At 41.0% G+C, this 17,162-nt stretch overlaps 1 protein-coding gene across 1 annotated transcript; it reads right to left on the bottom strand.

Annotated features, from left to right (window-relative positions):
• Window positions 1-546: 546 nt before the first annotated feature.
• Window positions 547-5,912, bottom strand: LOC149318235 (transcription cofactor HES-6-like). Its single transcript, XM_089507758.1, has 4 exons — window positions 5,850-5,912; window positions 3,376-3,471; window positions 3,190-3,268; window positions 547-962 (listed from the first exon to the last, which is right to left on the bottom strand). The coding sequence occupies exons 1-4, from the start codon at window positions 5,910-5,912 to the stop codon at window positions 547-549; spliced, it is 654 nt and encodes a 217-aa protein (XP_089363884.1).
• Between the last annotated feature and the right edge of the window lie 11,250 nt (window positions 5,913-17,162).

Raw genomic sequence — 17,162 nt, forward strand, 5'->3', positions numbered from 1 at the left:
ATTTCATAGGGTTTTCTTGGGCAAGGAATAGTCAAAGGTGGCTTGCCAGTTCCTGCCTCTGAAATATAGCCTACAGCACCTGGTATTCATTGGCCATCTCTTATCCAAGTACTAACCAAGGATACACCTTGATGGGATCCGATGCCTTTAGGGTATTTTATTCTGGCAAAAAGCATGGGTATATTTAGAAAAGCAGCTACAATAAACCTATGATTAATGAGAGACGGAGCACTGTTCCTATTTTTATTAATCAATGGTTAATTCTTTTAATAACACATGAAAAAGAACATTATGTAAGTCATTTACACTAAGAAGGGACCAAGAGAAAATTCTATATAATAATTTATATGCATTAAATAAATACATTATAATAGCAGCCTTCTACAATGCAGGCTACGTAGAGGTTAACTTCGGCTTGAAGTACCCTGGTCTTTAGTACACCTACAGGAGCAGATCTGCTCCAAAAAGTGTTTTAAAGAGACATATCTATAAGATACATATAAAAGAAGGTCTAATATTAGAAATCAGTTTTTTAAGACTATTTTTTTACCATGGTCTCCACATGTCTAATGCCCCCATGCTGATACCATTATGTTCAAAATGAGACTGCAAGGTCTGACTGGAAGGTGGTGGTTTGTGGTGACTACAGTGTGAAGGCAGTTGTGGCTGGAATGGCTTTTTAATTCCCTGTCTGTCTTCAATGGGGTAAAACTGATCCTGAGATAGGTTCAGCTCTGTTGTAGTCCCCTTGGCAGCACTCCCAGGGGTTGAAGGACTCAAGTCAGCCTTGCAAATTTCCTCACTAGATCTTGGTAAAGATTTGAGCAGGTGGTTCAGTAACCGAGCTCCAAGGGTCTTGTCCATCCATTCACAGGTCAGAAGGAGGTTGTGGACTTCATGCATGCACTGAATATATCCAGTGCTGTATCTCTGCTGTGCTTCCAGGCCCATCTTAGAATCTGCTGGATGAGAACAGGAGATGCTTTCATTTATTGGCTATATACAAACAAGATTTTTTTCAGTGTTAAACATGTCTTGTAGCTATTGTTATGTGGTTTCAAGTCAGCACAAACTTATGGCAACCTTATCCTGGAGTTTTCTTGCCAAAATTCATTCAGAGGTGGATTGTCATTTGCCTTCCTTTTTGGCTGAGAGAGTGGGACTCTCCTGGAGTCCTAGTCCAATACTCAAACCATTACACACACACTGTCTGACTGTGTCTTCATAATGTGGAAGACATCCAGAAATCAACCCCAAATCTAAGTATTTTATTTGATATTCTTTCCCAGGATAATAGGTATTAATCTGGATTGTAAACCTAGGTACAGTGTGCCCTTCTTTTATGCGGGGGATCTGTTCCAGACTCCCCCATGTAAAATAAATTGCGCATATGCTCGTGGTGGCGCAGTGGCATGTGTGTGCCATGGCCACATGCACCATTGTTTCTTCCAGCACATGGCACCGCTTCTTCTGGTGCTACTTTCAGCGTATGCTGAAAGCAGTGTCATACGCGCGTGCGTGTACTGTTTAAGAAGCTTATCCCATGGTTTAATAAATCGATTTACCTCTATCCATCTTAAAGCTTAAATCGGGTGGCATCCTGATATTATCAGGAAGTTTTTGCCACCAAATTTGCCTCCCAAATACATCCCTGGTCCATCTCTGCTTCCAGGAGCACTCCAGCGGCCATTTTCTTAAAACAGGAAAACTCCTGGATCTGAAAAGAGCTGCATTGAGCGGTCCTGGAAGCAGGGATGGGCCCAGGCTGTATTCGGGTGACAAAACACTTTTAATAATATCAGGATGCCACCTGAACTCAGATTTAAGCTGGATAAAGGTAAACTGATTTATTAAGCCATGAGATAAACTCCTAAGATTATATACTAGCAGCGCTGGTGAACCTTTGGACTATAATTCTCATAATCTCTTTCAATTAACCATGCTGTTTGAGGATTATGAGATTGAAGACAAAAAAACATCTGAATGGCCAAAGTTGTTGTTGACTTATTTTTGACTTATGGCGACTCTAAGGCAAACTAGAGCCCTATGTACAGACATAAAAGAATGAGGAGAGGCTGTTTTCAAGTTTATTTTCAGTGAGGGGTAGGATGAAGTGTGGGCAAGAAATATGTATAATTGTACTTACTCTACAGTGTATTAAATGCAGTTTCATGTGTCTTACACAGAAGTAGCAGAATTACGGCAAAATGTAGCATCAGATAGGTAATGCAATGTGTGTTGTTAGTATATTGTTTGGAAAGTTGGTCCAGGATAGGAAACGTACACTTCCAACTTCCTGCTCAACTCCAGCTACATTGAATGGCCTTGGACTTGTCTTTGGCTCCCTTCATGCCCTTCCTAAATGAACAATTTCATGTGACTATGTGCTCACGGCTGATTATATGAGACTTCGCCATGCAATCAACACTCTTCCTGCACAATAGCGGATACCAATGTAGGTTCATAAAAGAATTGTATGATCAACCCTACTAACCTAGAGTCCTTTCATGCTAACACAGTTGTAACTCTATGATTCTTCTTGAACTGCCAAGGCAACATCCTATTGAATCCTGTGAAATCACAATGCTCTATCTGTGTAATAGCCTTAGGCTATACCCAGTTTAATCTCCACTAAAGGCACCAGATCCCATCTGATCTTGAAAGTTAAGAAGGGTCTGCTCTGATTATTACTTGGGTGGGAGACCACTAACCAGGTGTGGTAGGTCATAGGAACTCTTGAGTATTCCTTGCCTAAGAAAACTCTGTGACATGTATGGAGTCGCCATAAATCGACAGATGACTTGAAAGTACATATGTGTCTACGCTCACACACAGACATGCACACAGAGACACAGTAGATCAATTGGATTTATTGAACTGACACTTATGAAAGCCCAATAAATTCAATGAGTCACCTAGTTGGGATTAAACAAATGGACTTCATATCTGATAGTTAGTATGGAATCCAATAGTCCCTGATAAAATCTTTTGGTATCATTATTTTTTAGAATTTATAATCTGAGCAGTTAAGATTAAGTTACATGTTCTCAGTTATGAACACTCATTTTTGCTTTGAACATCTTTCCCATCTTACTTGTCTCTGCCATAGTTAAAGAGAGTTGCAACAACATTCCATACATAAGAAACAGATAAATGCATGAAATCATGTAGGTTCATAAATCAACTTACCCATAGTTTTGCTGTTTTGTATATTTTGGAGATGCTTTACTGTCATTTCAAGGATATCTGCCTTTTCCAGTTTAGATTGCTATTTTAAAATGAGAGACCAAAATGAAATGGTAACAATGAATCAGTTACACTAAACAGAATTCTGGGGTTGGGGAGAAAGCAGAGGTATTTTTAAAAATTGCTCACATCAAGGTGAAAGGCCCCAACAACTGTCTCCTTGAGCTGGTCCAAGCAATTGTTAATTCTCTCCCTTCGTTTCCTTTCAATCAAAGGTTTTCTTAACTGAAATGATGAAATGGGACAATGTTAGAAGTATACTGTATATATCTAAACCATGTGCATGTTTGGCTGAGGCTGTTGATCTAAGCAGTTCAGCCACCTGTAAAATTTTACTAGGAGCTAATACATGTTTTTGTTCTTTGATCAAGCAGATTATTTTTTTCCAGTTGGCAGTGAATAATTCATGAGAACTGATACTGCTCTTGCCTAACATCTAGAGTGTTGCATCTGGACTTGGGAGATCCACATTTAAGTTTCCACTGAGCCACAAACTGTCCTTGGGCCAATCAGTCTCTCTACCTGATATACCCACACTGGGCTGTTACAAAAGTAAAGCAAAGGAGGAAGGGAACCTAAGCCACCTTGAGCACATGGTGGAAAGTTTGGGTAAGTGTAATGAATTACTAAATAAGGATAAGTGCAACTAATTAATAAATAAAATACTGGTTAATCTCAATGACCAGAATTTAAACTCTGAAGTTGTGGTACTCTCTCTTATACACATCCTTATGTTTCTCCTTCATCTAGTTCACTCTTGCATGCAACCCAACAAGCCAAACTGATTGCACAAATCTAGGCATCATAACTATAAATTGATGGGGTTTGCTTTCTGGTAAGTTTTCATTAGGATTTCAGAATACAGTGGACCCTTGTTATACGCTGGAGTTTGGTTTCAGGATCCCCCGTGGATAACAAAATCCGTGGATGCTCAAGTCCCATTAAATTTAATGACATAGCAAAATGGTGTCCCTTATAAAAAATGGAAAATCAAGGTTTGATATTTGAAATTTATACTTTTTTGGAACATTTTCAAACTGTGGATGCTTGAATCCATGTATAAAAAATCAGTGTATAAGAAAGGCCGACTGTACATGTTATCTAAATAGTTAACAATGAAGTAATAACAAACTGTGGATGTATTTCTGTCCAGTGTATGAGCTCTGGGTGTGTCTTCAAGAAGTTTCTGATTTACCGTGACCGTAAGGTGATCTTGTCATGGGATTTTATTATTCAGTGACGGTTTGCCATTGCCTTTTTCTGAGGCTGAGAGAATGGCCCGTTCTGCACGGGCGTAAAGTACGTCCCCAGGACGTACTAGGGTTAGTAGTACCTAGTATGTCCTGGGTACATACAAAATGGCGGCACCTGTTCTACATGGGCGCCACCATTTTGACGTCACGGACACCTAGCATCCACATGTCGTGCGGCGCTAATGATTTTGTGAGTGCACCATTGGTGCCTTGAGGCGTCACTAGCGTGCTGCAAGAAGAAGTGCCATTTTGGGGCTTCTTTTTTGCGGTGCCGAGGAGCCACGCGGTTTGGCCGCTGGCGCTCCTCGGCGCAGCAAATGATGGCGCCGGCAGACCACCTGTTTTGGGTGGTTTGTAACGCGCCCAAGTGACTTGCCCAAGGTCACCCAAAGGGTTTCTATGGCTGGGCAGGGATTCAAAACCTGGTCTCTAAAGTCATAATCCAACACTCAAACTACTTCAACATGCTGGTCCTGTACACAATAGAAAAACTAATTTGTAAAATAATATGTGCCTTCCCACTAATATGTGGCTTTTCCAGGTTCCATTTTTATAATTAAAAAAAAAAAAATCACAGCCCATCCACTATCTTAATCAGTCTTTTGGACAACTAAAGAGACCATTTGCAACTGTATTTTCATTTCTTAAAATAATGCAATGGAGATCCCTTCAAATGATCTTGACAGTTTTAAATTTTATTGTACTTTTAAAAAAAACGTTTTTATCTGTGAGTCACCTTGGGTCCCTTCTGGGAGAAAGGTGGCATACAAATGAAATTAATTAATTAATTAATTAATTAATTAATCAATCCCAACAGGTAGATCATCAAATCCAGTCAGTTTCACCATCTTTTCTTATAAATTAAAGAGTGCCATTTAAAAATGATCTAGATGTACTGTAAATATAGTTTATTTTACATAGACATATAGGGCTCCATGTTACCTATAAAAGTGAATTACAGAGCATGGAAATGTTCTCTTTTTGGATAACAACTCCCATATTCCCCAATCCTAAATACCCACCAGACATGTTGGCTTGAGGATGCTGGCACTTATAATCCTGAAGCATAATATTTGGAAACTCTGGATAAATTTACACACTGTCAGGGCTTGTGCACACATTAAAATTTGTATCCTGCTTTCTTAACCTTCAGGTAGGTCCAAGTTTACCTATAGTGCCTATAGATCAGAAACAGGTGCCATACCAGAAGGGGACTCATAGTAAAGCACAGAAACATATAGCAACCACCTGGACATTAAACACTACATGCAGATAGCATATGCTTAATCTTTCAGACTATACATAGCCAACCATTGCTTAATAGTGAGCCAATTATGAAATGCAACATACCTTCCTTTCCTCTTTGGTGTTGGGAAGTTTCTGCACTCCATTGGCCAGGGTTGTAGCAGTCATTGTAATCCACTGCACCTGCCCTAAGGAAGGCTTAAAGGAGAAAAAGGGAGAAGCCCTTTTAGCGTCTGGCTGCTCCCCTTGCTTTCTCTTACATGACAGCAGTGGCCTGCTTGCATTTATAGTCTGGTATTAGCATGTGAATGAGGGCATTGCTTGGCTGGCCCTTTTTTCCCACAGGAGGGGTTGAGAGACCAGAGGCTTGTGACCATCAATCAAAGCTGACAGGTCAGTGTTGTTGTTTTTTCAATGGCCAGATCACAGGCACACCCATACACAGAGAGAGAGAGTTTGCAAAGAGCGACAGATGTCCAGCCTCTCTACAAAGCTTTGCTTGGCAGAAATCTTTTTGTTAGGGAGGAAGCAGAAAATGGGAGCAGAGATATATGCACAGAGATCCCACTTTTTAGAGTGGGAAATCAATATCTCTCACTCATCCTCCTCCACACAAGATAACAGAACTTGAAAGGCTGCTTGGAAAATGAATGAGTACAATGATCTGCAAATGTTATGCATAACTGAACAACAGTAGTAATAGGATGATGATCTGATCCATAGCTACTGCTACTCAGTTATGCACTGGTTCAACAGGTCATGAAAGTACTACTCCATATTCTGCAAGAATATGCAAACCCAACTATTTCAATGAGTTAACAATTGAGTTTAAGCCTCAGCAATTAATGTTGATATATACCTATACATCAGCACAGCTGATAACTACTACTCAGATATTTATCTAAAGAGATGAATGTTGCTGAAAGGCAACACAGCAGTGCACAACCTTGCAAATAGCTCTTGATTATATTTTTAATATCTTCCTCAGGCAGCTGTAGCAAAGGATGACATATGTTCTCGAAGCATCTGAGCACTAGGGAGCAAATATAGATATAGTTACTATAGTTTAAAGTGTGACTTCGAAAGCTTGCAACATGTAATTGTGCATTTTGGTAGGCCCAATAAAGGTATCAGGAGTACCTGTATAGGTGTGCATGCATCAGTCTGAGAGAAAAATATGTGTCCAAGAATAGCTCATGTGACTACAAAACCACCACCTGCTTTTCATGTCCAACCCACTCTAAACATTGCTGTACCTGGTACTGTGTAGTGTGTGCATGGGGTACAGCATAATAGTATTGTCTGTATAGAAACAGAACAGCAGCTACACCTTTACAAATACCAGTGGAACAGGGCCCTGAAAACACCAGGTATTCTTGTGTGTACATGTGCCTTTGTGTCAGTTCTCAAGGTTGCCTACCAGGAATTCCTTGCATCCCTTCTTCTGTCTAATCTAATCTTTAACCCCTTTTTCTGCATCATGAAGCTAAAAAGCCAAAGTTGCCATCAGGGCAGAGACCAAGAACTCTTGTGCACAGTGGGTAGGGAATTCCCACAGCTCCTTGAGCGTGAAGTCAGACCCATGGAATGACAACGAATAGAGCCTGCCAACTGATCCTCCCAGAAATGTCTTTTCCAGAGAGCATGATTTCTTCTATCTACATACCTTGTTCACCTCTCAAGGTGAACATCATGGCCTGCTTAGGTGCAATCTCTATCAGGTGGAGGTTATGTCACCAAGTTACATAAACATTTGCAAGACTACATACTTGTGAAGCAGAGATAGTTCTATAATCCTCTTCTCCTTTTTAAAAAGCTAGGCCTTTAACTCTCACCTTGTCAGGATTTCCTCCTTCCCTATTATTATTCAATTGGAAGGTAAGTAGGTATAAACACAGAGTGCATTGTAAGTGTCACCTCCTAGTATTTTTTTCCTTTGACTTTTTTTTAACCCCTTTGCCTTTATCTTGCTTTCCTGTTGCTTTGGGCACATCTTTGGGACTTATTTGTTTCTGTTATCCACACCTTTCTAGCTTGCACCTATGTAATAGAAAATAGTGTGTGTGTGTGTTGCTGCACCTGCACTATTTCAAAATGCCATTATTTTGTCCTATAATTGTAATGTATGGGGGGTGCTACCTTTGCAATTTTTGTATCTAAATATGTTTTTAATTTTTTTACCATGTTTTAAATAATACTATTATTTAATTCTCTTAATTTTTGTAATCAATGTTTTAGCTGTTATTGGTTTTTAAACTATTGGAAGCTGTCTGATCCCATTTTGGGATAAAGGTGGGATATAAGTGTAATAAATCAGTACAATGATCAGTTATACAACAGATCTATAGGGTACTACATCTGGAATAGTTTGATATATTCAATAGGTTTCATCTTTGTCACAGAATGATCTTCAGCTGTCATCAGCAGAGCCCCATGCATTTGTCTCTGCATTTGAGTTGCATAAATCAAAAGACATTCTCCTCCTTGGATTCAAGACAGTGACTCTGTGTAGGCCATTGTGAGGTAAAATTCTTTAGATTGTCAACCCCACATTAGGCAAGCTCTTTTTTCCATTTGAACATATTGTGGCTGTGACAGATCAGCAGTGTTATTCCCACTAATAGATTTACTACTACTATTACTGCTATTATTACTACTACTTTCTTCTTTCTGGTGGCCAGAATCCTGTTGTTGTTGTTGTTGTTGTTGTTAGCTGCCCTCAAGTCAGTCCCGACTCATGGCAACCCCGTGGATGAGACATCTCCAAGAATCCCTATCCTCCACTGCCCTGCCCAGATCCTGCAAGCCTCTGCCCATAATCCCCCGTGATTGAATCTATCCATCTGGTTAGTGGTCTTCCTCTCTTTCTTCTACCCTCTACCTTTCCTAGCATTATTGTTTTTTCAACTGATCTATGGCTTTTTATCATGTGGCCAAAGTACAATAATCTCAACTTGATCAACTTTGCTTCTACGGAGAGCCCTGGTCTGATCTGTTCAAGAACCTACAGTATCTGTTTGTCTTCTTGGCTGTCCATGGTATCCTAAGTACTCTTCTTCAGTACCATATTTCAAATGAGTTGATTTTCTTTCTGTATGCTTCCTTCACTGTCCAGCTCTCACATCTGTACATGGCAATTGGGAATACAATGGCCTGAATGATTCTGACTTTAGTGCTCAGTTGTGTGTCTTTGCTCTTCAGTATCTTTTCCAGTTCTTTCATAGCTGCTCTTCCCATTTCTCGTCGTCTTCTTATTTCCTGACTGCAGTCTCCATCCTGATCAATGCTGAATTCTAGACATGAGAATTCTTTAACTATTTCAATTTCTTTATTGTTCAGATTAAATTTGTGTATTTCTTTATTATTTTTGTTTTCTTTGTGTTCAGCATCACACCTGCCTTTGCACTTTCATCTTTGACCTTCTTTATTAACTGTTCTAATTCCTGAATGTTTTCTGCTAATATTATGGTGTCATCTACGTATCTTAGGTTGTTAATGTTCCTCCCTCCTATCTTCCCTCCTCCTTTTTCTTATTCTACTTCTGCTTTTCTTATGATGCTTTCAGCATATAAGTTAAACAAGTAAGGTGATAGGATGCAGCCTTGCCTGAACCCTTTTCCTCTTGAGAACCACTCTATTTTCCCAAATTCTGTTCTGACAGTGGCCTCCTGTCCTTGGTAAAGATTCCCCATCAGGACTATCAGATGTAGTGGCACCCCCACATCTTTGAGTACATTCCATAGCTTTTCATGATCTATACAATCAAATGCTTTGCTGTAGTCTATGAAACACATGCTGATTCTTTTTTGGAATTCTTTGGTGTGCTCCATTAGCCATCTCGTTTGCAATGTGGCCCCTAGTGCCCCTTCCTTTTCTGAATCCTGCTTGCACCTCTGGAATTTCTCTCTCTATGTATGGTTGGAGTCTATGCTGCAGAATGTTGAGCATTATTTTGTTTGCATGTGAGATTAGCGCTATTGTCCTATAGTTGCTGCAGTCTTTTGTATCTTGTGGATCTGTATGTATATCGAGTGTTTCCAGTCTGTTGGCCACTGCTTTGTTTTCCATATTTGTTGGCATATTTCAGTTAGCTTTAAAGTTGCATCTGTCTGTAGGCACTGTAGCAGTTCAATTGAGATATTATCTATTATATCTGGATATCCTGTTGGGGAGTTACAAATACATAAGCCCCATAGCTATGTTGCTATGCAGTGAATCCTGTCCCAATCCGGCAATCCACATAGGCAGCAGCCAATGTGATCAGTTGGGGGTGGGGGGTGGGGTCTGTTCCCCTGTCCATTGGGAAGCAGCTGACTAATATTCCCACCCCTACCATAAGCAAAAATATGACCCTGGTCACAATTCCCCTTTGCGCTGGTGATTACATGCAGAAGGGGAGTGGGTGGAAACATCAGCTAGCTGCTCCCCTATTGACAGGAAAACAGACCCTCATCAATCTCAGTGGATTGTGCTTGGAAAGTAGGGCTTGGAGGATTTTCACTGCCCCTATGTATCTCTTAAAATAAGGGCTATGTATGGATCACAAATATGAAACTGCATAACTCTAGATTACACATTTGTAACTGCCCAACAGGATTCCGGCCATTATTATTATTATTTCCTTTATTTGTACTCTGCCATTCCCCCAAGTCTGGGTCTCGCCAGCTTTACTAACAAGCTAATTTACAGTCTGAGATTATGAACAGCTTATAAATACCAAAAGAAAGTGTGTGTGTGTGTGTGTGTGTGTTTTAAAGAAATAGTTTGAAGGGGCCTCTTAAACTGAAGCCTCAACACATCTTAATTTAGCCCCATGTATTGCACTTGTGGAAATGGGTAGCTGAAATGGTCAGTCAGCCAATCAATCAAGTTATTAACACCCTGCCTTTGATGACAGGAGATGTGATCATGAATTTTCCAGGCCATGTCTCAGTTTGATCTTGCCCTCCCTCTAACTATGCTACGGTAGTTTCTAGGTCCCTGCATAATGTTAATACAGTTTTAATAAGACCTTTAATAGGGTATTTTGCATCTATCAAATGTGCAAGAACTTTGGCATTCTGGCCTATGTTTCCCTGTATTTTGTATCAATCAAAATTCATGTGCGGGTACTTTCACATAATAGTAAGAAAAAATGGCAGTGACTGGCTTTATTTTTATTTTTCTGTTTTCATTTGTAGATACTGTAGCAATTTGTAAGGCTGCAGAATAACTCCTCATTCAGACAAAGTATGACATCTGTGCTTGTGCCTGAAAGGGGAATATATGCACACAAATGCAAATGTGTCGGTGCACTCATTATTCAAGGATGCATTTTCTGATTTACTTTCTCCTCCTCCTTTTTACATTGCATAGTGCCAGATTTCTGTGAAAAGGTACTTTCCCTTAACAGACAAAGGCATATTTTACTTTTGGAGTTCTCCCTAAGCAAGTAGCTCTGTCTTTCAGCTTTTATTAGTCCTCTTCCTCTTTCTTAGTATTTGCCTACATTTCACACTATTTAAAAAAGAAAACGACTTTAAACATCTGTTCTTGCACTTTTTTTAAATTGGAAAGAAAGGCAATGTTGAAAATGGCAGCAAAACAAGACAAAAGTATGGCAGATGTTAGTGAATCCCCTCCAAGGCAGATGTCTGGTTTTGGGGGGGAAATAGAGTCCCTTTAAGAACTGAAGGGCCGTGGCTTCTCTTTGACTTAGGACACGCGACTGGCCAGTGAGAGGAGGGACGTGGGAAAACTCTGTTATACAAAGAGCTTATTCAGACAAACCTAATAGCTGTGAAGAATCTAATAACCAGCAGGAAAATGGGCAGCAAGCTCAAAAGGGAGGCAAGGGGAGAAAAATAATCCTTTCTGCATTCCCTGAATAAAATAAGCAGAGGAAAAAGAGCTTCTGTGTAACATTTGTTGACATAGGATGCGCACGTCTGTGTTGTGGCATAATGGCCTTGAGAAAATTGATTTGGTATACCACAAACCTACTTTTTGGCACTACAGTTCACAGAATCCCCCAGCTATCTTAACCACTGAGGATTCTGCGAGGTGTAGTTCAAAAGCAAACCAAAAAACCCTCCAATTTTTCCAACCTCTGCATCTCACTTTACTACAGGCTGCAAAAGTGTATCGATCGGTGTCCAGAGGTTGGGATTCATGATTTTTTCTCCCCAAAAGTGAATCCATCAAATATTTTATTATGCCTTCATGGTTTACAAGCCTGAAAATTCAAGTCTTGTATGGTTCTTTTTGTAGTCCTTGCCCTCTATTTACCAACATCTGATAGTGATGTTCATTAAAGTGGGAAGTATTGCTTTCTCCATGGCATGGATGATTATATGCATCTTTCCCTTGTCTCATCTTACAGTTGAGTCTTCTACCTATTTGTTCAGAACTAAATCCCAGTCCTAACTGAAGACATTGGGGCTCACTTTTTGCTAAGAATGCAATCCTAATGGGCCACCTGATGCTGTGTTGCACCCCCAATCCTCCCAGGCTAGGCCTGTTAGAAAATACATAGAACTCTCTTTGCACTGATCTGACTTTGTGCCATCATTATACTTGTATCCATAGCCTACAGTGGTTCCCAGATCTTAGTCCTCTAGATGCTTTAGACTTTCACTCCCAGAAGCCTCAGTCAGCTTGGTCAACAGTCCAGAATTCTGGGAGCTTAATTCCAAAATATCTAGAGAACCGAAGTTTGGGAACCACTGGGCCCTAGAAGAAATTTATGTCTGGCATAACTCACCAGCTCCCTTGCCTTGCTCCTACTCTGCCTACTTTGGGCTCTTTGGCTGACAGATCTTAGCCAGCAGAGGAAAACTACCAGCAGAGTCCTCTAAGATCAGCTGGCAGAAGTATCTGCATTTCTCCTGGCAAAAGATTTCTACCAGAAGAAAAGATTAGTGCTTAACCCTAGCCATGTCCTGCCACCACTTCTTTGAGTTAGGATTGCACTACTATGGGTAGTCATCTTTAATAATAATAATAATAACAGTATTTATTTATATTCCGCTTTTTCTCGAAAGAATCAAAGCCGATTACAGGAATATCCAGATAAAATCAAATATAATTTTTAAATACAATTAAACTCCCCCAACCCTCCCCCCAAACATAAAACCATTAATTAATCCCTAAAGAGAAATTAAACAGGAAAAATTATAACATTCCAAGACCAATAAAGTAAAAAAAAAATTCGGACAGAATTGGGAGGGAAATTATTCATTTGCTAGAGGAGGGGGGGAAGTTGGAAGTGATGGTATCAATGATGCTTCCAGTGTCACAATGATGATGGCTTAAAGGTTAAAGTAGGGAGCAGGTAAGTCAGTAGATCTGGTCTAGTCTGGAAAGGCCTGCTGGAAGAGATCCGTTTTAATAGAATTCTTAAAGGCTTCCAAAGTGGTAATCTGACAGATCTCATCCGGCAGGTCGTTCCAGAGCCTGGGAGCAGCTGATGAGAAGGACCTCTGGGTCACTGCTGAAAGTCTAGTCTTCTTAGGTTGTAGCAGATTCTTCCCAGAGGACCGAAGTGTACAGAATGGATTGTATAGAAGTAGGTGCTCCCACAAGTAGTCAGGACCCAAGCTTTAAAGGTTAAAACCAACACCTTGTATCTTGCTCGGAAACTAATAGGCAGCCAGTGGAGGGATTTTAAAACTGGTGTAATGTGGACAGTTCTAGGTAAACCCATAACGAACCTGGCTGACATATTTTGTAACAATTGAAGTTTCCGAACATGGCACAAGGGTAGCCCCAAGTAGAGGGTGTTACAGAAGTCAAACCGAGAAGTTACCAGTGCATGTACTACTGTTTCAAGGTCCCCCTGCTCCAGTTGGCGTATCAGTCGAAATTGATAACAAGTGCTCCTGACCGTCACATCCACCTGAGCTGTCAGATGAAGCGATGAGTCCAGGAACACCTCCAAGCTGCGGACAGAATCTTTCAGGGGAGATGTGACCCCATCCAGAACTGGCTGGCATAACTCCATTCCCAGATGAGGGGTCCCTATTACAAATACTTCCTCTTTAGCCTTAGTCATCTCTGTCTGAGATCCTCTATCAGATGTATTATAAAGTTCATCTACGGAAGATCTACAAAATGTCTCTGACTCACAGGATTCATTGCCCTCCTGCTCCTCCTCCCATGCCCAGGTAACAGCTGACAGAGAGTGGAGCATTTGGCTAGGTGATTATAGCTAGATGTACAACAATGACATAATCTTCCAGGACTTCCAGCAGGCCTCCAGGAGATCTCAGAAGATGCTTTCATAGTTGTACTTCTGGTTATAGTCACAAAGCCAGATACTTCTCAGTCACTCCCCACTCTCTACTGGCTACTACAAAGCCATGGGGGTTTAGGAGAATGGGAGGGAGGTTACCAAGGGGGTTTGCTCACTGCAGAAAGGGAGAATGAGAATCCCTACCTCCACAATGACACAGACACAAAAGATATTCCACACTTGCATATATCATATATAAATGCCAGCATTTTTAAAAGACTCACCTCCATAGTGTGAGGTAGCAGGATGTGTTTCTTGAAGGTGAACAGCAAACATATTAGGCAATGGGTTTTTCAAACTTTTTAGAGGTTTCCTCTGTCAGAGACAAGTTGCTGGATAGACCTCAACCCCCACCTCAAGCCCATTACCTAACACCTGCTGTTTGCCTCTGAGAAACCATGGGAGTGAGTCTTTCCTGCTGCTCCTAGGAAAAGCTTTAGAATGCTCCTTTGATGTGCAGAAGGAACAGACCACTCAGTAGACCTTATTTTTCTAAAATGCAATCTTGATAATTTGTCTATGATACTTTTAATTCTTTTACCTAAGTTTGTGCATCTCTTCTTGATTTTCTAGTTATTGAAATTCCTTCCCCACCTCCTTTTTTTCTATGAAAGCTGGCTGCCAAATTTGAGATTCAACTTGAGACTTGACTTGAAGTTATCTTGCAAGGACTTGAGATGTGATTTGAAACTTGAAGGTAGAGACTTGAGACTTGTAAACAACTTGAATATGTGATGGTTCCTTTATTCATGATAATTAAACAGAGACTTATTGCATGAGGAAAAAAAGCCAAAATAGATCAGGAGAGTAGCAGCTTTCACCATGCCTCTCTGCATGCCATCGTAGTACTTCCCCTCCCTTCCCAAGCATAAAAGTGTGCCTTTTGTCATGCTAGAAAAACACCATCTTGAGGGGGAGAGAAGCAGGCCAGCAACAACAGGCCTCTGCCTGCTAAGAAGACAAGCCCTCCCCCCGACCACCATCTTGAGGGGGAGAGAAGCAGGCCAGCAACAACAGGCCTCTGCCTGCTAAGAAGACAAGCCCTCCCCCCGACCACCATCTTGAGGGGGAGAGAAGCAGGCCAGCAACAACAGGCCTCTGCCTGCTAAGAAGACAAGCCCTCCCCCCGACCACCATCTTGAGGGGGAGAGAAGCAGGCCAGCAACAACAGGCCTCTGCCTGCTAAGAAGACAAGCCCTCCCCCCGACCACCATCTTGAGGGGGAGAGAAGCAGGCCAGCAACAACAGGCCTCTGCCTGCTAAGAAGACAAGCCCTCCCCCCGACCACCATCTTGAGGGGGAGAGAAGCAGGCCAGCAACAACAGGCCTCTGCCTGCTAAGAAGACAAGCCCTCCTCCCGACCACCATCTTGCTTGTCTTATTGCATGTTGTTTTTATGATGTGTTAATTTTTATTGATTCTGTGAACCGCTTTGATCACCTCGGAAAAGCGGTATAAAAATAAAACATATTATTATTATTATTATTATTATTATTAAAAGGCACACGTTTATAACCGTCTCCTTCAGGAAGGAGAATGGAAGTGCTACAACAGCATGTAGAAAGGCAAAGAGAAAGCCACTCTTGTTACATTTTGGTTTGCTCTTCTCATATGATAAAGATCTAAGTCACAATTTTAACACTGTTGCCATGGTCATAATTCACCCCTTAACCTACTTCATTGGTCATCAGTTGTATGGGGAGAAGGAGGTCCATTCTACTCGAGACTGGAGCACAGTTGAATGATATTTCCATTAGGTTTGTGGGGGTTGGGCCAGAAGAAGTTACTTATTTAAGTAGACTTTTAATATGATTGTTAATTTAAATATACTTAGCTAAGGATTCTGATCAGTGTCTTTGTGGATTAGAACCTCCTAAATCCATGCTGGTTATGGGATTCTAACAGCTGAAGTCCACAAAAAATAATTTGTCTGAGCTTTGCACAAAGACAGGCACATATATAAGTTACCTTGCACTCATCCTTTCACTTTTCCACATGTTGCTGCATTACAGTCTGGAACAGAAATGTATTTAACTGGCATTGTTACCAATTGATGTATGCAAAAATACTTAACATTGTGAAAGTGCAAAATATGTGTTCATTTTTGTGAACTGAACTTTTTGTGCCATAATATAAATAAAAATATATTTTTCCAGGATATTATGCAGACACTAGCATAAAGTTCTGTACTTTTGATTTACAGTACCCTAATTATGTCACATTAGTGGCATGATAGTGTATTTAATTTATTATTTTCAGGCAAATCCACTCTTCCCCCCCCCCCCCCGAGAGTTTCTTTCTAGACATTCAGCATCTTGAATGGACAGCACTACTGGCTCAAACTGCCAGGGACGGAGTGCCAAGCAGGCAGCAAATGGTTAAATCATTAAGGCTGGCCTCTGGGCTAGAAGCAGGTGGCAGGCCTGCATCTGCACAGCACAAGGCTCATTCTGTATCTGAATGAATCAAGTCCTTGGGAGTAGTAAACACACACTTAAATCAGGATTTTAATTAGAGGCAGGCACACAACCCATTTTGGCAGATCTGCGGGTGGCTAGCATTTGTACACAAAGAGAGAGGAGTGGGTTGGGGGATTTTCTGCAGCATTGGGGAGATTTTGGGGAAGGCTAAGGCAAACTCATTCTTTATGTCTGAGAGATTTAGACCGATCAGTAGTTTCAATAACATCTGGTCTGAATGGGGCACAAAATCACTGAGGGTTAGCAGTGCTTGTTTTGAGGGAAGGAGGGAGGGAACTGCTGATAATAAATAAATGCAAACCCTTCAATGTTTCACAAATGAAAACCAGGACATGTGTGGTCAAACTGGCAAAATTTATTAATGAGGAAGAGCACACAAGTGAGAAGTGTCAGCAGCAGCTTTGACCTGTGCCTACTCAGTAGAGCAAGACTCCAGCTCCTCCTTTCCTCACTGGTGAGTTAGTTGAGTGCAAGCTACTTTTGCATACTGGATTCACTTTGCAGCAGTGGGACTAAGGTGAAGACAAACAGAGAAAGTGGGAGGAGGAGAGGTGAACTGGGACATTTTAAACACAGCTGAAAAACTGGGATGACAGGATTCACTGGGACTACCCCTACCAAAAGTGGAACAATTGGACGGCGTGTATAAGGTCTATCAGCACCACC

The sequence above is a fragment of the Sceloporus occidentalis genome, unplaced genomic scaffold (genome assembly GCF_023333645.1).
Source record: "Sceloporus occidentalis isolate IW3139 unplaced genomic scaffold, rSceOcc1.0.p SCAF_2, whole genome shotgun sequence".
Lineage (NCBI taxonomy): Eukaryota > Metazoa > Chordata > Lepidosauria > Squamata > Phrynosomatidae > Sceloporus > Sceloporus occidentalis.